This window comes from Somniosus microcephalus, chromosome 29 (assembly GCF_052327205.1).
Source record: "Somniosus microcephalus isolate GS21.2 chromosome 29, FLI_Smic_1.0, whole genome shotgun sequence".
In the NCBI taxonomy this organism is placed as follows: Eukaryota; Metazoa; Chordata; class Chondrichthyes; order Squaliformes; family Somniosidae; genus Somniosus; species Somniosus microcephalus.
In genome coordinates, this window is record NC_141015.1 from 39,152,084 (window position 1) to 39,174,105 (window position 22,022).

Genomic DNA, 22,022 nt, shown 5'->3' on the forward strand with positions numbered 1-22,022 from the left:
CGAAGTTAGCGCCCCAAAGGGGGCGCGACTCCATTTTTCCCCCTCAAGCTTCAGAATCCGAATGGTAGCAACATTCCTAACTTCAAGTTCAAAGTAAATTGTATAGAAATTGGTAAAACTAAAAACACTACTTCAAGCTAGACTCTGACAGATGGACAAGGAGTTCAAGCTAGAAATAATGCAAATTTAGGACCATTATCAGACTCCAGGCTTTTAGTTAGATAGTTGGGTGTCGCTGTGGTATGTGAGGTGAACAAAGAGTGTTCGACAAGTGGAATAGACCTCCTGGTGGAACACTGGCGGGAATGTCCCCATTTAGTCATTTAAGCAACAGTTGTATATCGACTGTGATGCGAGATGGGTCTGTAGGATCTTTCTGAAAGGAAAGAAAAACTTGCATTTATATAGCGCCTTTCACGACCTCAGAACGTCCCAAAGCGCTTTACAGCCAATGAAGTACTTTTTGAAGTGTAGTCACTGTTGTCATGTAGGAAACACGGCAGCCAATTTACGCACAGCAAGCTCCCACAAACAGCAATGTGATAATGACCAGATAATCTGTTTTAGTGATGTTGATTGAGGGATAAATATTGGCCCCAGGACACCGGGGAGAACTCCCCATCTCTTCTTCGAATAGTGCCATGGGATCTTTTACGTCCACCTGAGAGGGCAGACGAGGCCTCGGTTTAACGTCTCGTCCGAAAGACGGCACCTCCGACAGCGCAGCACTGGACGGATGAGCTGAAATGGACCACATGTCCTTCCTCACCTGTACCAATCATCTCAGCTGGTGACAGCCATTTTCTACACTTATCTAGATGGGGGTAACCTGGATCGAAAATAACGCCTCTACATCCTCTGAAATGTCTGACTAATGACTACAGGCCTGAAACCATTGGATTTAGTCTTATTTAAAATGTATTAAAGTTTTTTATTTGTAAGTAAGGTAACAGATCCCTCCCCATGTAATCTACTGTCCCTGCAATTCACAACTCATTTGTTATTGGGCTGGTCAAACATGGATGTCCCTGTACAACACCTTTTATTCCAGTGGGGAACAGATATGGATGAATATTGTGGATTCTAATGAAAAGGATAAGGTCCAACTAGTCTCCTCCAGACAGATGTTTTAATACTATTCCTGTCACGTTCTGAAGTCAATGCCTATCCTGTAACCATGTTAATTACACGAAAACAGTTTGCCACACTACGCAAAGGGACAGATTTCGCAAATCTCATTACGAAACTGTTTCACTTCCACTTCCTCCTGCCACTATGAAATGTCCCTTTTCAGTAGAACTTAAGCGAGGCTAGGAGCGTGTTGCATCCTAGCATTCACATTCGATAGGTGACGTGAAAGCACAAAAATGAAAACTGAGCAATTTACGAAGGTCAGCTGCATCCTTGAACGTACTCCTACATTCTGACTGTATCAATGCCGTTTCCTGCTCTCGCCCCGAACTGGAAAATTTCATCTACTTTGCTTCCAATTTCCACCCTTCCCTTGCCTTCACGTGGTCCATCTCCGACTCTTCCCTTCCCATCCTCGACTTCTCTGTCTCCATTTCTGGCGATCGGCTTTCGACAAACATCCACTACAAGCCCACCGACTCCCACAGCTACCTGGACTACACTTCCTCCCACCCCGCCTCCTGTAAGGACTCTATTCCATTCTCCCAGTTTCTCCGTCTCCGTCTGTTCTGACGATGCCACCTTCCATACTAGTGCTTCCGACATGTCTTCCTTTCTCCTCAACCGAGGTTTCCCCTCCACCATGGTTGACACGGCCCTCGACTGTGTCCGTTCCATTTCCCGCATTTCTGCTCTCACCCCTTCCCCTCCCTCCCGGAACCACGATAGGGTTCCCCTTGTACTCACCTTCCACCCCACCAGCCTCCGCATTCAATGGATCATCTTCCGCCATTTCCACCACCTAACACAACTTCCCCTCCCCTCTCCTCCCCTTCCAGCATTCTGAAGGGACAGTTCCCTCTGCGATGCCCTGATCCACTCCTCAATCACCCCAAACCCCCTCCCCGTCATTGAATGACGGCACAGGCTCGAGGGGCTGAATGGCCTCTTCCTGTTTCTACGTTCCTAACTTGTTCCAGTTCTGACGAAAGGCCATCGACCTGAAACCTTAACTCTATTTCTCTCTCCACAGATGCTGCCTGACATAAGAACATAAGAAATAGGAGCAGGAGTTGGCCATTTGGCCGTTCGAGCCTGCTCCGCCATTCAATAAGATCATGGCTGATCTTAGAGTCATAGAGTCATAGAGTTTTACAGCACAGAAAGAGGCCCTTCGGCCCATCGTGTCTGCGCCGCCCATCCATCCCTGTCCAGTCTAATCCCATTTTCCAGCATTTGGTCCATAGCCTTGTATGCAATGGCATTTCAAGTGCTCATCCAAATGCTTCTTGAATGTTGTGAGGGTTCCTGCCTCTACCACCCTTTCAGGCATTGAATTCCACATTCCAACCACCCTCTGGGTGAAGAAGTTCCTCCTCAAATCCCCTCTAAATCTCCTGCCCCTTACCCTGAATCTATGCCCCCTTGTTATTGACCCCCCCACTAAGGGGAAAAGTTCCTCTTTATCTACCCTATCTATGCCCCTCATCATTTTGTACACCTCAATCAGGTCCCCCCTCAGCCTTCTCTGCTCCAAGGAAAACAACCCCAGCCTGTCCAGCCTCTCTTCATAGCTGAGGCGCTCCATCCCAGGTAACATCCTGGTGAATCTTCTCTGCACCCTCTCCAAAGCAATCACATCCTTCCTATAGTGAGGCGACCAGAACTGCACACAGTACTCCAGCTGTGGCCTCACCAGCGTTTTGTACAGCTCCATCATAACCTCCCTGCTCTTATATTCTATGCCTCGGCTAATGAAGGCAAGTATCCCATATGCCTTTTTAACCACCTTATCTACCTGCTCCGCTGCCTTCAGGGATCTATGTACATGTACACCAAGGTCCCTCTGACCCTCTGTACTTCCTAGGGTCCTACCACTCATTGTGTATTCCCTTGCCTTATTTGTCCGTCCAAAATGCATCACCTCGCACTTTTCAGGGTTAAATTCCATTTGCCACTTTTCCGCCCATCTGACCAACCCGTTTATATCGTCCTGTAGCCTGAGGCTTTCCTCCTCGCAATTTACCACCCCACCAATTTTCGTGTCATCTGCGAACTTACTGATCATACCTTTTACATTCTCATCCAAATCATTTATGTAGATCACAAACAACAAGGGACCCAGCACCGATCCCTGAGGTACCCCACTGGACACAGGCTTCCAGTCACAAAAGCAACCTTCGACCATCACCCTCTGCCTCCTGCCACTCAGCCAGTTTAGGATCCAACGCGCCAAGGCACCCTGGATCCCATGGGCTCTTACCTTCTTGACCAGTCTCCTATGCGGGACTTTGTCAAAAGCTTTACTGAAGTCCATGTAAACCACATCCACAGCATTTCCCTCATCCACCCCCGTAGTCACCCCCTCGAAAAATTCAATCAGATTTGTCAGACATGATTTACCCTTGACAAAGCCATGCTGACTATCCCCGATTAATCCTTGCCTCTCCAAGTGGAGATTAATTTTGTCCCTCAGAATTTTTTCCAATAATTTCCCCACCACAGATGTTAGACTCACTGGCCTGTAATTCCCTGGTTTATCCCTGCTACCCTTCTTGAATAATGGTACTACATTAGCTGTTCTCCAGTCCTCTGGTACATCCCCTGTGGCCAGAGAGGTTCTGAAAATTTGTGTCAGAGCCCCTGCAATCTCCTCCTTTGCCTCCCACAGCAGCCTGGGATACATCTCGTCCGGGCCTGGGGATTTATCCACTTTTTGGCCTGCTAAAACCGCTAGCACCTCCTCCCTCTCGATGCTAATATGTTCAAGTATGTCACAGTCCCCTTGCCCGATTTCTATGTCTGCATCGTCTTTCTCCATAGTGAACACAGATGCAAAAAATTCATTTAAAACCCCGCCTATATCCTCTGGCTCTACACACAGATTGCCACTTTGGTCCCTAATGGGCCCTACCCTTTCCCTGGTTATCCTCTTGCCCTTAATATACTTATAAAACATCTTAGGATTTTCCTTTATTTTGTTCGCCAGTGTTATTTCATGGCCCCTCCTCGCCCTCCTAATTTCTTTTTTAAGTATGCCCCTGCACTTTTTATACTCCTCTAGGGCTTCTTCCGTCTTTAGTCTTTTGTAACTGCCAAAAGCCCCCCTTTTATTTCTAATGCATTGTTGTATATCCCTTGTCATCCAAGGTTCCCTTTGCTTGTTGGTCCCACCCTTGACCTTTACAGGAACATGTTGGCGTTGTACTCTCTCTATTTCCCTTCTGAAAGTCTCCCACTGTTTTGATGTGGATTTTCCTATAAGCAGCTGCTCCCAGTCCACTTTGGCCAGATCCTGCCTTATCATATTAAAATCGGCCTTCCCCCAATTTAGAACCCTTATTTCCGGGCCGTCTTTGTCCTTTTCCATGACCACCTTAAATCTCACCAAATTATGGTCACTGTCGCCAAAATGCTCTCCTACTGACACTTCCACCACTTGCCCGGCTACATTCCCCAGAATTAGGTCCAGTACCGCCCCCTCTCTTGTAGGACTTTCTACATGTTGGCTCAAAAAGCTCTCCTGGATGCACTTTAAGAATTCTGCACCCTCTAAGCCTTTCACACTCTGACTGTCCCAATTTATATTGGGGAAGTTGAAATCCCCCACTATTATTACCCTATTATTTTCGCACTTTTCTGAGATTTGCCTACATATCTGTTCCTCTATCTCCCCCTGACTGTTTGGGGGCCTATAGTACACTCCCAGCAAAGTGCTTGCCCCCTTTTTGTTTTTAAGTTCTACCCATATGGCCTCATTAGAGGAACCCGCTAATATATCATCCCTCCTTACAGCAGTAATTGACTCCTTAATTAATATTGCAACACCCCCTCCCCTTTTACACCCCCCTCTGTCTCGCCTGAAGATTCTATACCCCGGAATATTGAGCTGCCAGTCCTGACCCTCCCTCAACCATGTCTCCGTGATAGCAACAATATCGTACTCCCATGTGTTCAACAACAACTTCAGTTCGTCCACCTTATTTGCAAGACTCCTTGCATTAAAATAAATGCCTTCCAGCCCTGCCATATTCTCTTTTGCCTTCACATATTTGCTCTGCCTTCCCAGCTGACTTGTTTTTCCCTCTGTATTTGGCTGTAAATCACCCCCTACTATAGCTCCACTCTGTACCCCAACCCCCTGCCAAGTTAGTTTAAACCCTCCCCAGCAGTGCTAGCAAACCTCCCCGCAAGGATATTGGTGCCCCTCTGGTTCAGGTGTAAACCATCCGACTTGTACAAGTCCCACCTTTCCCAGAAGCAGACCCAGTGATCCAGGAAACTAAAGCCCTCCCCCCTGCACCATCCCTTTAGCCACGCATTCATCTGTTCTATCTTCCTATTCCTATACTTACTAGCACGTGGCACCGGGAGTAATCCAGAGATTACAACCTTTGAGGTCCTGCTCTTTAATCCTTCACCTAGCTCCCTCCACTTTCCTGCACTATCCCCATATCCCTTGATTCCCTTAATATTCAAAAATCTATCGATCTCTGTCTTGAATATACTCAACGACTGAGCCTCCACAGCCCTCTGGGGTAGAGAATTCCAAAGATTCACCACCCTCGGAGTGAAGAAATTTCTCCTCATCTCAGTCCTAAATGGCCAACCCCTTATTCTGAGACTGTGACCCCTGGTTCTAGACTCCCCAGCCAGGGGGAAACATCCTCCCTGCATCTACCCTGTCAAGCCCTGTAAGAATTTTGTATGTTTCAATGAGATCACCTCTCATTCTTCTAAACTCTAGAGAATATAGGCCTAGTCTACTCAATCTCCCCTCATAGGACAATACCCCCATCCCAGGAACCAGTCTGGTGAACCTTCGTTGCACCCCCTCTATGGCAAGTATATCCTTCCTTAGGTAGGGAGACCAAAACTGTACACAATACTCCAGGTGTGGTCTCACCAGGGCCCTATATAATTACAGTAAGACGTCTTTACTCTTATACTCGAATCCTCTTGTAATAAAGGCCAGCATACCATTTGCTTCCCTGCTGAGTGTTTGCAGCATTTTCTGTTTTTATCCCGGAATGTACTGCCATTTTGAACACAACATACTGATTTTTTTCTCTTTTTCTTACCAGTTACACAACTTTCCCACTGGGAGTTCTACTGGAAATCAGATTGTCTTTTACTGTCGTTAAGCTGCGGAGGATCCCTTTCAATATAATGACAACAGACCAGAGGTATACTGCCAGAACAGATGCACTCTGTTTTTATAAGGTTACGATCTTCTTGCGTACATTATATAATGAGACACATTGTGTGTATCGAGCGTTCTGTCCAGCACACGCTCAGTGTCACACTTTACAGAGTTTTTCATCTGCCAAATTGTTCCATCAAACTTGTCTGGTTGGCTCACATTTTTACAAAACAGCGACAAATCACAACTGAAAGGTAGCCAACGTACCAATCAAATGCTGCAAAAAGTGGGTCAATAACCCTCCAATGAGAACCTACTGGGGACTCACCAAGAGAACCAGTCCAGTCGGCTAAAGCGACAGACAAAAATAGGAATTGAATGAGCGAAATCTCTCAAAATATTTTTTCGAAGGGGAAGGGAGCCTGAAGCAGCTAAACGTAGAAACATAGAAGATAGGAGCAGGAGTAGGCCATTCGGCCCTTCGAGCCTGCTCCACCATTCAATGCAATCATGGTTGATCATCCAAATTCAGTACCCTGTCCCTGCTTTCTCCCCATATCCCTTGATTCCTTTAGCCTTAAGAAATATATCTAACTCCTTCTTGAATATATTTAATGAATTGGCCTCAACTGTCTTCTGTGGTAGAGAATTCCACAGGTTCACCACTCTCTGGGTGAAGAAATTCCTCCTCATCTCAGTCCTAAATGGTTAACCCCTTATCTTTAGACTGTGACCCCTGGTTCTGGACAACCCCGCCATCGGGAACATCCTTCCTGCATCTAGTCTGTCTAGTCCTGTTATAAAACTTATAAAATTCTAAGTTTCAATGAGATCCCCTCTCATTCTTCTAAACTCTAGCGAATATAAGCCTAATCGACCCAATCTCTCCTCATACATCATTCCTGCCATCCCAGGTATCAGCCTGGTGAATCTTCGCTGCACTCCCTCCATGGCAAGAACATCCTTCCTCAGATAAGGCGACCAAAACTGCACTCTGGTCATGTCGTGCGCACGACTTACGCTGAACGAAAAAACTTTCGGTTTTTAGAGGTTTTCGGTTTTCGGAAGTTCGGATAAAAGATAGTCTACCTGTACTGAGTTTGGATGATCAGCCATGATCTCATTGAATGGCGGAGCAGGCTCGAGGGGCCGAATGGCCTACTCCTGCTCCTATCTTCTATGTTTCTATGCAACAACTTACATTTATACAGCGCCTTTAATGTAGTAAAACGTCCCAAGGCGCTGCACAGGAGCGATTATCAAACAAAATTTGACACCGAGCCACACAGTGAGATATTAGGGCAGGTGACCAAAAGCTTGGTCAAAGAGGGAGGTTTTAAGGAGCGTCTTAAAGGAGGAGAGAGGTAGAGATGCGGAGAGATTTCGGGAGGGAGTTCCAGAGCTTAGGGCCCAGGCAGCTGAAGGCCCGGCCGCCAATGAAAAGGCGACTTTGCCTGAAGTCAGCAAAACTTATTTTAAAATCAGTAAGTAGAGGATAAGAGCTTATTGATCGGCCCGAAATAGTCGGTGGGGTTAATAGGTTATAAGTGGCACCTCTGTAATTGACGCCTTTGGTAATAGGAAATGGTTAGTACCGTCTGCCCGCTCTGGGTAGGTGCCCGTGATAGGCATGGACAGTGTCAGCGGTGGGCACTATACCCATTGGCCAGTGTCACCCACACCCAGAGAACAGAGCCCCAGCAATCTCGTGCCCATCCACTCACTATGGCCCTGCTGAAGTCACTTAAAAGTTGTTTATCTGAAATAGTTAGAGCAGCAGGCCAGGGTGCCAACCCGGCAGGACTGCCTGGGGATTAAAGATTCATCTCCAGGACATGGCCGAGAGTAACAGCAAGGAGAAAATGCACAGGGGCAGTACAAAATTAAAACGCTGCTTTTGCTGATTCGATCTAAAAATATTGGAGATGGGGGAGAAGGCTGTTTGATTGACAGTCAGGAAACATCCAATTGGGTAAGGAAGAGTCTGTTCGCTTTCCGATTGGCCATGGGAAGGCGGGGCGCCGCGAAGTTGGACGTGTCCGGTGACCAATGGCGGCACGGTGGGGGCGGGCCGGTTGGGGGCTGACGGTCTGTTGGCCATTGCCCTCCCCAACCCTGAACCCTTTTTATCTCCTGCAGTAGCTTAACGTATTGATACAAGCTTACTTTTATCCTGTTTAAGTAGCACATCTCCTCTTGGCCCCTTCTTGAGAGGTCACTATTTTGGCTACAGAAAGCGTGAACTTGTGTCTGCCGCACTGGATGGCTCAGTGATCTTATTCTCGCCAGGAATCCAGAGGGCACAGGTTGAAGGTGATTAGCATAAGAACCAGGAGGCGACAGGAGGAAAAACTTTTTTACACAACGAGTGGTTAGGGTTTGGAATGCGCTGCCTGATAGGGCGGTGGAGACAGATTCAATAGCAGCCTTCAAAAGGGAATTGGATAAATACTTGAAGGAGAAAAAATTGCAGGGATATGGGGAAAAAGCGGGAGGAGTGGGACTAACTGGGATTGCTCTTCGAAAGAGCCGGCGCAGACTCGATGGGCCGAATGGCCTCCTCCTGTGCTGTTATTCTATGATTCTATTCTATAATAGGTCAAACCCGAGTTGGCAACCGTACAAGATGCCCTCGAGGCGGGTGACCTCCCTCCCACCTGCCGCTGGGCTGTCGTGGGATCCGGGTCAAGGACAGACGGGATAGTGGGTCCGGGTGCATCTGGCCGACGTAGAAGGCAGCAGCGTGTGGGGCTGACTGCGTGGCGGAGAAAGTTTCAGTTCACCAAAAAATGAAAAGCAGCGGAGCGGGGGTTAGATTCCCAATGAGAAGGAACTGGAGCCGTGGGTTGAAGCTGCTGCACTGCTTTTTATCCTCCGAATCAAGACAGCTCCTCCAGAGAGAAGTGACTTTTTGATTTGGAATGCAGGCGGCTTCGAAATGTCAGAAGTGTCGAAAAAGCAAAAAACTCCTGCAGGAGTTGGTACATCGCACCCCCCCGCCCCGCCCCGCCCAAGTCTGCTGCGAATAAATCCGCAACACTCGCTTCCCCTCTTTCGAAATTCAGCACGGCTGCACTTTTGCACACTTTTTACTTTCCCACTGCAACAAAGCTGATGCAACGTCAGGTCATCTAAAGCCAGGGCTAGCCCGTGCCTCACTTCGAGTTGCCAACACTCCGGGGGTTGCCCTGGAGTCTCCAGGTCACTGCCGCGAGCAACAATTCAGGAGAACAATCATTGGGGCATGAAAACTCATTGTGCTTTTCTTTTCAACACTCTCATTTAATAATAGTTATATAACTATCGGAGATGGGTGGGGAGGGGGACGGCGGGTGGGAAGGCTGTTTGACTGAGACTGCTCGGAGATGGCAGGTCCTGTGATTAAACCGCCAGGAATACGGCCAACGAGAGTTGGCAACCCACGGCTCTCTGCACTGCGAGTGTAACTCCTTGTCCTCATGTGTCATTAAGCTTGTATTCGGGGCTGTCAGCTTTCACAAAGCTGTTGGTTAGGGTTGTCTTATTTTTGTGTCGGCTGTGGCTCAGTCGGCAGCACTCTCGCCTCTGGGTCAGAAGGTTGTGGGTTCAAGTCCCAATTCAGGCTGACACTGCAGTGCAGTACTGAGGGAGTGCTGCACTGTCGGAGGTGCCGTCTTTCAGATGAGATGTTAAACCGAGGCCCCGTCTGCTCTCTCAGGTGGCCACTATTCTGAAGAAGAGCAGGGGAGTTCTCCCCGGTGACCTGGGGCCAATATTTATCCCTCAATCACCATCACAAAACACAGATGATCTGGTCATTATCACATTGCTGTTTGTGGGGTCTTGCTGTGCGCAAATTGGCTGCCGCGTTTCTCACATTACAACAGTGACGACACTTCAAAAAGTGCTTCATTGGCTCTAAAGCGCTTTGGGGCGTCCTGAGGTTATGAATGGCGCTATAAAAATGCAAGTATTTTTTCCTATATTACATTACCTCCGTGAATGGGCTGTTTGGAAACAGCTGGGAATAGGCAGCAGCAGCCTCAATCTGTCTAAATTCAAAACAAACTCTTCTGCTGCCTGATAGTAGCGAGAAAAAAAAATGCCAGTCACTGAAGCGAGGACCAATTAAAACCGAGAGTATTTCTATTCCGCCTTCATGCAAATGACTGGTTTCCAGTTCCTTGCACGGTGCTCGGTCCACAGCCAGTAACATAAAAACTCTTCTCGCAGAGTCAGGCCTGGAAGCAATGCCAAAAAAGCTCGCACAGTAAACATCGCCGAGGATTTCTCTTTCTGACTCTCTCTCTCACACACACACACACACACACACGAGGAAGTTAGCAGATGAAAGAAGACTAGTGTGGGGAGAGCAGCACCTAATAATGGACATTCAGAGCAAGATAACTCACCAGCTCCTAGCCTGGACTGTCATCCTACTTCTCAACGCTGTGACAAAAGGTAAGGGGGTGGAAATAACAAGACGACACTTTACTTTGCTGTAATAATTGAAGAAAAGATTTCGATTGCCACGGAACTGCCATGTCGAGCGGTGCCGACTCCGAGAAGGGCAATTTCAAATTTGACTCGCTCTCACTGCAGATGCAATTTCTCTTAGTTTTTTTTTACAAAGTTGTGGTGTTGTTCTTATTTGGCTTGCGTTGGTTCTAAAACAATCGTTGGGTTTATCACTGTGGTTACCAGGCAAAAACGTCCAGCAAAATAACCCATCCTGAGTCGCATGTCCAACCACATACACTCACTCCCCTGTTGATCAAAGTGTTGAAGGGAGGAGCACTTCACGTGCGGACTTTAAATTTCGTAAGAATTTAAAGAGAATGTGAAGTTAACTCAAACCCAATTGGAACTGTTTAGTTCCTGAAATACCTGGTCTCATGCTTTCTCCCCCCCCCCCTCCCCGCCCCGCCCCAACCACCCCTCCCACAGCAGGCACTTCTCACAACGGTATATTGCAAAGTAGTACCGCCAACCGAATTTCTGCAAGATTTAATTGACTTCCACTGAACAACTCTCCTGCAGGTTACCATATATTTCTATCACTTGAAAATAGCACTGTTCAGTAACACCCTTATCACTTCATTGTTTTGGTTGTACGACTGACCACAGTGACAGAAAATGGCTCATTCAAAACCTACACACCCATTTCGCCCGTTTCGAAACAGTGTCATAGACAAATGCTTCATTCGGCTGAACAGGGGTTGATATTTTAAGCTGTGAATGTTTACACTGGACTAACTTCAATTCGGCCCGGAGAAATGTAATAGCAGAAAGTGTGCACTGCTCTCAATATGTATGTTACATACTCGTGAATCTCTTCTGTTAGCCAGTGGCTCAGTGGGCAGCACCCTCTCGCCTCTGAGTCAGAAGGTGTGGGTTCGAGTCCCACTCCAGAGACGAGCACAAAAATCTAGACTAACACTCCTGTGCGGTGCTAGAGGGAGTGCTGCACTGTCGGAGGAGACGTCTTTCGGATAATACATTAAACCGAGGTTCTCAGGTGGATGTAAAAGGTCCCACGGCCACTATTTCGAAGAAGAGCAGGGGAGTTCTCCCTGGTGTCCTGGCCAATATTTATCCCTCAATCAACATCACTAAAAATACAGATTATCCGGTCATTATCACATTGCTGTTTGTGGGATCTTGCTGTACGCAAATTGGCTGCTGTGTTTCCTACATTACAACAGTGACTACACTTCAAAAGTACTTCATTGGCTGTAAAATTAGGACATCCTGAGGTCGTGAAAGGCGTTGTATAAATATGTTAATTCTCTCCTTCTCTCACTCGTGTTGCTAATGGGGACTATAGGCTCTGTGGAACAGTTGCCATGTTTTGCTACTATCTGCCGCTGCTCTTAATAAACAAATCCAGGTAATTGTAGCTGCTTATAAGCCGCAGAGATCATATGGAGGAAGCTGTAATTGCTTGTAAATGTGGGGCTCCGGGTCAGTAACCACCCCTCTTTGTATTTCAACTGTAACACAGTGACACTTCCAAGTGTGTGAAGGATGTTCTTTGGCCTATGCACACACTCACACTCACTCATACACACTCACTCACACTCATACCCACTCATACTCACACACACACACTCACACCCCCACACTCACACACACTCATACTCACACACACACTCACTCATATACACTCACTTACACACTCACACACACACCCACACACACTCACTCATACACACTCACACTCTCACTCTCATACTCACACACCCACACACACACTCACTCATATACACTCACACTTACACACTCACCCTCTCACGCACACATACTCACACACACACACACTCACTCACTCTCACTCACACCCACACCCACTCACACCCACACCCACACTTTAACACCCACCCACGCAGGACAGCGAGCATCCTGCTCACAATGTACTATCTGTTTTACTAAAGCTCTTTCCCCCTTGTCACTCGGGGCAACTACAGATTTAATTATCTGGAAAAACTCCCTCATTTGCATAGCAAACTCGGAGAGTTAAACTGGCAGCTGGCAGCAGTATAACAGAATGGCAAAACAAAGAACGTTATTCAATCTCCGAGGAATGGTGCACCTTGAGAAATAGAAACTGCTCCCCGTCCTCTAAAGCCTCTGAAACACTCCAAGCTGTGTCTCGCTCTCTGGTGATGTCACGTTCCTGCTCCTATTTTTTTTTTTGCAACTCTGCTGTAAGAAGTTGGACATCGTCTCAAACCACTGCCGGATGACAAATTGGTGTTGTTACTGGAGGAAGACCTGCATAAATTATGTGTGAAACTCACGAACTGGATTGATGCTGTAACTGGGAGTTGTGCTTTGACTAAGGGACATCTAAAAAGCGACAAAAAAAAAGACACTGGTTTTGAAATGACATTGTGCAATACTTCAGTACAAGTGTGTAACGTGTTGGTCAATTCTGGCCTCTTTCACATCCCTGATTTTAATCGCTCCACCATTGGCGGCCGTGCTTTCAGCTGCCTGGGGCCCGAAGCTCTGGAATTCCCTCCCTAAACCTCTCCGCCACTCTCTCTCCTCCTTTAAGATGCTCCTTAAAACCGACCTCTTTGGCCAAGCTTTTGGTCACCTGCCCTAATATCTCCTTATGTGGCGCGGTGTCAAATTTTGCTTGATAATCGCTCCTGTGAAGCGCCGCGGGACGTTTTACAAGTTGTTGTTGTATGAGGTTCCCTTGCCCGCTGTTTTAATAAAAGCGTCCATCCAGTTAAAACAAACGGGTTAACTCCTCCATTAGAATAGCAGATGGCATTATTGCCCAATGGAATTTCAAGGCGATCTGATGTTTTCTTCCTGGAATTTAACATTAAGCAAGCTAAGTAATTACCTTCCATTGAGAGTTTGGCTTTTATAAAGCAAGTGAAAAATAACAAAAATGTTTTCAGTAAATACAGACTCCAAATGGTTGCGTACCGCGCCGAGATAGGCAGACTGGGGCAGCGAATCTTTTAGCTAAATGTTGATCCCGTCCCCATTCGTTTTCTAAAACAACATTTGTTTTTTTCTTTCAACGAAACGTGGAATGAGCATTTCATCTTGCAGCATGAAGAGCTCCCTTCCTAAGCACTGCCGACACAAAGCATACGAGCTACCCCCATACACATCCTCCAAAGATCATTGCGAAAGATCATTCGTTTTTAATGAACTGCAATACCAATTTACTATGCAATGTAATCCCCTCATTTTGAAGCATACTTCTATACCTCTCCCCCCTCCCCCTCCTCGCCCCGTGGAATGAATAATATCCTGGCTCCGCACACTGGATCAATGTCCTGCCCGAAGATCTCTCCTGAAGACCTGTTTCCCTTAGCAGAGAGGTCAATAACCAGGGGGCATAGATTTAAAGTAATTGCTGGAAGGATTAGGGGGGAGTTGAGGAGAACTTTTTTCACCCAGAGGGTGGTGGGGGTCTGGAACTCACTGCCTGAAAGGGTGGGAGAGGCAGAGACCCTCATCACATTTAAAAAGTACTTGGATATGCACTTGAAGTGCTGTAACCTACAGGGCTATGGACAAAGAGCTGGAAAGTGGGATTAGGTCTCCTTCTGTGCTGTAAACTTCTATGATGCTTTGCTCCCTCACAGAGCCTTATGAGGTGTGTAAAAACAACAAGTGTTGGCCCATCATCAGATTTTGTCCGCTCCCCGCCTGCTCCTTGGTGAAGGAAGCGACTGACACCGGCTCAATACCTTCCCAGGGTGAGCCTGGCTGGGATTGGAAACGTGCACATGCACGGCTCCTCTCACCAATGTTAATACGTCACCGAGATAGTCTCAGCAACGTACTCAATTCATCTTTGAGACCACACCTTGAGTATTGTGTGCAGTTTTGGTAGCCTTATCTGAGGAAGGATGTTCTTGCCATGGAGAGAGTGCAGCGAAGATTCACCAGACTGATACCTGGGGTGGCAGGAATGAAGTATGAGGAGACATTGGGTCGATTGGGCTTATACTCGCTGGAGTTTAGAAGAATGAGAGGGGATCTCATTGAAACTTATAAAATTCTAACAGGACTAGACAGACTAGATGCAGGAAAGATGTTCCCGATGGTGGGGGAGTCCAGAACCAGGGGTCACAGTCCAAGGATAAGGGGTAAGCCATTTAGGACAGAGATGAGGAGGAATTTCTTCACCCAGAGAGTGGTGAACCTGTGGAATTCTCTACCACACAAGGCAGTTGAGGCCAATTCATTAAATATATTCAAGAAGGAGTTAGATATATTTCTTAAGGCTAAAGGGATCAAGGGATGTGGGGAGAAAGCAGGGACAGGGTACTGAATTTGGATGATCAGCCATGATCTCATTAAATGGCGGAACAGGCTCGAGGGGCCGAATGGCCTACTCCTGCTCCTATCTTCTATGTTTCTATGAAAAGTGTCCCCATTACCATCGAAATTGCCTTTCCTTCTTCAGTTTTATTTGTGTGCGTGCGTTAGGAAACACTGTGGGTTGGGGTGGGCGGGTGGGGGGCGGCGGGGGAACTAGTAGTATGCTTTACGGTTTTAAACACACTGCATATTTTATGCTTCTGGCAATTAATCGAACTGGGTACATTCCTCTGCTCGTAAATGAGGTGCTAGCTCTGGAAACAGACGATGTCACATTTTCCACACTGCAGTCGGGGCTGGCTTCGAGTGTTCTCAGGCATCAATGGTAAAAGACAAATCCTGTGCAGAACGTCACTCCCCCTTATTGAACCGTTTTGACTTCCCAGGCCCTGTTGCGGTGGCCAGACTCGCAACCGCCAGGTGGGGGGAGCACGACGAGGCTGAGGGGGATGGACCTCTGGCACCCCACCCCACCCCCTTTTCTTGTGCGAGTGATGTCCTCCCCCATCTCTCTCCTCTCCAATTCTCCCCTGATGTCCCCCTTGCCAACTCTATGTGGTTGCAACTCTACCTGAAGCCTCTTTGCCTCATTGCAAATGCTTAATGGCAATATTTACAGGCAGCTTACAGGTTAGGACATTATGGCCTAGAAATTCACTATAGCCCCGTTTTGGGCGCCAGCCTCGCCAGGACGCTAAAAGTAGCGCCCCGGAAGCATTCGCGGCCGCCGGCCGGAAATTCAGTTGGGGTGCCCCAGAGGGAAGCGCGGTGCTACTGGAGGTGCCCCGCATCCCTCTTGGGGCGCTGCAACTGAATATCGTAGCACAACGTGCCGCAGCGCCACATGCTGCGGCACGTCATGCTGCGGTACTGCAGGCCTTCCTCCCCTACTTAAAGGGGAGGGGCCTTGTTCTGCGTGATCTGGGGCCCAGCTGGGCTCCCGAGGATCGCGAGTGCCGGCAAAAGAGCCCGGCACCGAGGAGAAGTGCCGGGTTCTTGGAACGCAGCCGACACTCCGCGGGGGGGGGGGGGGGGCGGGGATCAGGAGGCCGGGGACGGGAGTGCAGAGAGGTGCTGGCAGGCGGCCAGCAACAAAAATGGCCGCCCCGCACCTCCTTTAATTTGCGCCTCCCCGGCCGCAGGAAGGCCCCCCTGAACCGGTCGCACATAGCGTCCGGCGGTAAATCAGGGGGCGCTTCCTAATATCGCAGCCGGGGCGTCAGCGGGGTGCTGCGCACACCGATGACGTCATCGGTAACGGCGCAGCGCTAACGGCTAGCGCCACCATTAGCGTCCCGCTGAATTTAGCGGGAGACGTGGCCAGTGGCTTCCGACCCACTTAGCGCCCTCTTAAGGCGCTAACGGGTGGCGCAGCGCACTGAATTTCTAGGCTTACACCTCTAGTGTCTTGAACCTTACAGTACAGAAGGAGACTGATTCGGCCCATCGTGCCTGTGCCGGCTCTTTGAAAGAGCTCTCCATTTCGTCCCAGTCCCCTGCTCTTTCCTTGTAGCCCTGCAAATATTAAGTATGTATCCAATTCCCTCTTGAAAGTTACTATTGAATCTGATTCCACCGCCCTTTCAGGCAGCGCGTTCCAGATCATAATAAATGATTCAATTGAGATTCAAAGTGTTTGTATTCCGTTTGAGATGCCGCAATTCTATTCTTTCTAAATAATAAAACTAGTGATTCACTCGCAGAACCAGAAATCCAAGCTTCTTCACCTCAGTGTCGATCTTCTAACAGCTCTATGCGCACTCCGTTTTCTTGGTCTTTGCCATTATTACTCTAGCTGGAAGTGCATTTCATACGTTGAAAAGACATGAATTTATACATCACGACCACCGGTCCCAAAGCGCTTTACAGCCAATGAAGTACTTTTTGAAGTGTACTCACTGTTGTAATGTAGGAAACGCGGCAGCCAATTTGCGCACAGCAAGCTCCCGCAAACAGCAATGTGATAATGTCCAGATATGCTGGTTGAGGAATAAATATTGGCCAGGACACCAGGGATAACGCCACTGCTCTTTTAGTGCCGTAGGATCTTTTACATCCACCTGAGAGAACAGACGGGGCCTCATCTCATCCAAAAGACGGAAATGATACAGTAAAATTATGGTATTCAAAATTTTGATAGAGCACGTAGGGAGAAACTGTTTCCTCTGGCAAGTGGGTCGGTAACCAGAGCTCAGAGATTTAAAATAATTGGCAAATGAGCGAGAGGGGAGATGAGGAGAAATTTCTTCACACACAGAGGGTTGTTAAGATCTGGAACGCACTGCCTGAGAGGGTGGTGGAATCAGATTCCACAGGAACTTTCAAAAGGCAATTAGACATGTACTCGAAGAGGACTAACGTGCAGGGTTACGGGGAACAAACTGGGGCGTGGGACTAAATTGAGAGCTCTTTCAAATAGCCAGCACAGGCACGACGAGCCGAATGGCCTCCTTCTGTGCTGTAAGATTCTATGATTGTGTTCTAAAAGTGCCTTTAGTCTACAGACAGTGTCCTGAGCCCACAGCAAGGGCTTCCACATTCCCCTGTAGCTGCCTTGTTCCCCCGTTATAGCCTTTAAGCACTTGGCTTCTGTGTGAAGACTAATTGGTGGCGGTGGTGGGTGGGGGAGGGGGGGGGGAAGGTGAGGTAAAAACAATCACTGCGCAAGCAAGAACTGGGCGTGAGCACGCAGGGTGCTGGCTGGAGAAAAAGCACTGATTAACAACAACAGGAAATGAAATAAAAAACACAAAACTGCACTAAACATCCTTCAAATAACAAGGGGCCGCACTCTTGTCAACAGTGGGATTTTGCAATAAATACATTTCTAAAACTTCATATGCACCAACGCTCCATAACGAGTTGCATTTCTATGGCGCCTTATATTGTCTCTCAGGATGCTCCAAAGCTCACTGGATGGATTGCTTTTGCACTGAAGTCAAGTACCGTTTTATAGACAAATGCAGCAGCCATTTAAGCGCACAGCAAGATCCCATAAACAGCAATGAGATGAATGAGCAGTTAGTCCATTTTAGGCGGCGTTGGTTGAGCGAGGGATGTTTTGCAAAGGCACTGGGAGAGCACCCGGCTCTTTTTTTGTACCGTGCCACAAGCTCGATTCATGACCCGGGGCCTCGGTTTAATCTCTCATCCTTGGAGCTGGCCCACTGTGTACTGTGCTTGATTATTTGCAGTCACGCAGAGGGATTCCTGTACAAGAAGGACATTTCTCAGATACCAAGACATTGAGTTTTAAATATGCTGGTGTGACCAATTTGGCTGCAGTCCATTTTCCTAGAACTGCTCTCATGAGAGAGAGAGATTGAGAGAGAGAGAGCGAGAGCCTTTACTGCAGATTGTTAAGTTCAGTGGAAATAGTCACAATCTCAAGGAGGCAACAGGGACACCATTTCCTTCCAGACCTTAAACTCAATTAAGTTGGAATCACTACACTTCAATACAGTTGCTTACTGGGGCAGGCTCAACACAATTTCAATTTGAGCGGCCAATTTGGCAGTCTGACAAGATCCACAAAGGTCGTTGATACAGGAAGTTGAGCTGAATACATTCGAGGCTATTCCTCTGAGGCCGGGGTTAGGGTGAGTTTGTTGGGGCAGTGTAGAGGCAGCGCGTCTAACTCGCACGACCTGCCTAATCGTGGCGTGCACGATCAAAGTTGCCAACCGTCCTGGAGTCGCCAGGACTTATAAAGATGACCGGGCCTGCCGCGAGCTAGGTTTCTGGAGAGAGAGAGAGAGAGAGAGGGGAGTTTGAAGGAGAAAGCAAGAAGGTAGGAACGATCTACGGAAAAGATCTGGGCTCGTTGGGCATTTTTTTTACGTCTCAGGATTTGGGCAAGGCAGTACTTATTGAACATTTCTGGATGCCCTAAGAAGGTGGTAAGCCCTTTTCGTGATAGCAATTGTTTTTACAATTGAATGGCTTGCTGGATCACTTCAGAGGGCGAGAGTGAGTGACCAGAGACAAATGTAGGTCAGACCAAGTAAGGATGGCAGGTTCTCTGAAGGACGCAAGTGATACAGTTGGGTTTTTTCCACAAATTACCAGAAATCAATTTCACAACTCGTCGAGGTGGGGACTTGAGCTCATAATACAAAAAGAAAATACTGCAGATGCTGGAAATCTGAAATAAAAAACAGAAAATGCTGGAGATACTCAGCAGGTCAGGAGCATCTGTGAAGAGAGAAACAGAGTCAACGCTTCAGGTCGAAGGGTCATCGACCTGAAATGTAGGGGTTGATTTTCAGTGTGCCGCGAGGCGGGCTTTTAGGCGTGCGGGGGGGCTAAAATCCCGAATTCGGGGGTCCCGACACCATCCCGCCCAAAACCCGCCTCCATGTAAGTTTCAAAGGAGGCGGGTACCCGCCCCGCACTGGGACCCACCTACCCAAGGCGGGAAGGGATTAGTGCCAATTAACTGCCTGTTAACAGGTAGATAACAGGCAGTTTTTAGCCTAATCCCTATTTTGAAGGTTGTCGTGTGGGATTCCCGACGGCTCCAAACCACGGCAAGTTAGAGGAGTCGGGCCATCGGGTTGAAGGACTTGGAGGGGTCGAGATGTCGGTGTTCAGGTGAGTGATGGGTGCATGAGTGCAAAGGTAAGTGTGTTTGGTGTGTCTAAAGAAGTTTAAATTACCTCTACTTACCTTTACAGCCTTCCTTCCTCTACGTTTCGGAGTCCATCATTCAGCCGGCACAGAAAGCAGAATGGCCGTGAGCTGTCAAAAGTGACAGCCTGCAGCTTTCAGTGCCGGTGAGATTTCTAACTGAGTCTGTGGAGAAGGATTCAGGTTAGAAGTAAGACTGTCAGTATTTGACAGCTTCAAACAGCTGTGAAACACTGATATTTCATCTGTCAAAACGTCTTGACAGATGAAATTTCAGTCTGTGACGTCACCTGTTGCCGGGTGGCCCTTATTTGGCCTGCTGAGCCCGCTGGGCGGGCTCAACAAGGTCAATCAAGTGAAAATCGCGTGGATTGGCCGCATCTCGATGGAGGCGGGACTACAACCCGAAAGTTGTAGTCCCGCCTCCTTCCCGACTTCTGAATGAAAATCCAGCCCGTTGACTCTGTTTCACTCTTCACAGATGCTGCCTGACCTGCTGAGTTTCTCCAGCATTTTCTGTTTTTTACTTGAGCTCATAATGTCCAGGTTGCTAATCTAGTATCAGAACCACTACACCACCATATCCATACTATACCCATTGTCCATTTGTTTGCTTCCCTAACACACGTAGCAAAACATGGATGCTTGGGTGATGCCAAGCTAAGGTCCTTGTTGGTGTCCACAATGATCCCTTACACAAGTAGGCCAAGCCACTTCCAGGTGCGCAGGAATCCAGGTCCCTTTTAGGCTTGCGCTGGAGTTGCAGGATTGCCCACTGTCTGAGCCTTCAAGCCTTTGGTGTCTGGCTGGTGCTGGGAGCAGGCTTGGAGGGGAACACTCGTTTGTGTGGGGCAAAGGGTTGAGTTGCACTACGCGTGTGGGAAATGAACAGGGATTAGACTAGGTTCCTCTCCAAGTCACACACCATCCTGACTTGAAAATATATCGGCCGTTGCTTCATCGTCGCTGGGTCAAACTCCCTCCCTAACAGTACTGTGGGAGCACCTTCACCACACGGACTGCAGCGGTTCAAGGCGGTGGCTCACCACCACCTTCTCAAGGGGCAATTAGGGATGGGCAATAAATGCTGGCCTTGACAGCGACGCCCACAGGAACGAATTTTTAAAAAGTGGCTCACGTGAAGAAAAACACCATCAGTCTTTACTGGCCGAGGAGTTTGGAACTTTTGACACTTGGGGCTGGATTTTCATTAAGCTGTCGAGAAGGAGGCGGGACTACAACTTTCGGGTTTTAGTCCCGCCTCCATCGACGTCCGGCCAATCGACGCGACTTTCCCTTGATTGACCTTGTTGAGCGCGCCCAGCGGGCTCAGCAGGCCAGTTAAGGGCCACCCGGCAACAGGTGACGTCACAGACTGAAATTTCATCTGTCAAGAGTTTTTGATAGTTTGCAGATGAGTCAAGTTTAATGTTTGGCACAATAATACAGTTTTGCAAGCCTGCATCGGAGCCAGGGGTTTACAAGCATCTGTCAATCTAAGGAACTTCCATCAGTGATTAACCTCTAATTGACCTCAGCTTGTGTCTACTTAGAACACTTCCTCACAGGAAGTACCTGAGCAATGACCTTAAAGGGACAGGGCCAGGTAAAACACAACTCTATGTCAGGAACGTATCATCATCATGGTCCCTGGGATGAAAGGGTTGTCCTATGAGGAGAGATTGAACCTGGACTCTCTGGAGTTTAGAAGAATGAGAGGTGATCTCATTGAAACATACAAGATTCTGAGGGGGATTGACAGGGTAGATTCTGAGAGGCTGTTTCCCCCTGGCTGGAGAGTCTCGAACCAGGGGTCACAGTCTCAGGATAAGGGGTCGGCCATTTAAGACCGAGATGAGGAGGAATCTCTTCACTCAGAGGGTTGTGAATCTTTGGAATTCTCTGCCCCAGAGGGCTGTGGATGCTGAGTCGTTGAGTATATTCAAGGCGGAGATCGATAGATTTTTGGACTCTAGGGGAATCAAGGGATATGGGGATCGGGCGGGAAAGTGGAGTTGAGGTCGATGATCAGCCATGGTCTTATTGAATGGCGGAGCAGGCTCGAGGGGCCGAATGGCCAACTCCTGCTCCTAATTCTTATGTTCTTATCTATCTCTGTGCTTCAACGTTACTCTTGAGCCTCATCACGGGAACCTCATTAAAAAAAGAAATCTCAGTATTGTCTTACCCGTGCCCTGACACTTACGGTTTGTGAATGCTGATCCCACACGCCCAAAATCCCTGCAAATGGCTTTGTTTGAACAGCTCTGAACCCTCTGCC

The 22,022-nt window shown here is 48.0% G+C and overlaps 2 protein-coding genes across 2 annotated transcripts in view; one reads left to right on the plus strand and one right to left on the minus strand.

Annotated features, from left to right (window-relative positions):
- Positions 1 to 22,022, minus strand: part of LOC147098673 (cadherin-23-like) — a 229,320-nt gene that overhangs the window by 119,194 nt on the left and 88,104 nt on the right. The window lies entirely within an intron of this gene.
- The window catches only part of vsir (V-set immunoregulatory receptor), a 69,213-nt gene continuing 57,657 nt past the window's right edge, over positions 10,467 to 22,022 (plus strand). Inside the window, exon 1 of the mRNA XM_085970668.1 lies at positions 10,467 to 10,714. Within this exon, the coding sequence (XP_085826794.1) occupies positions 10,639 to 10,714 (76 nt within the window). The 5' untranslated portion in view covers positions 10,467 to 10,638. The remainder of the gene's footprint in view (positions 10,715 to 22,022) is intronic.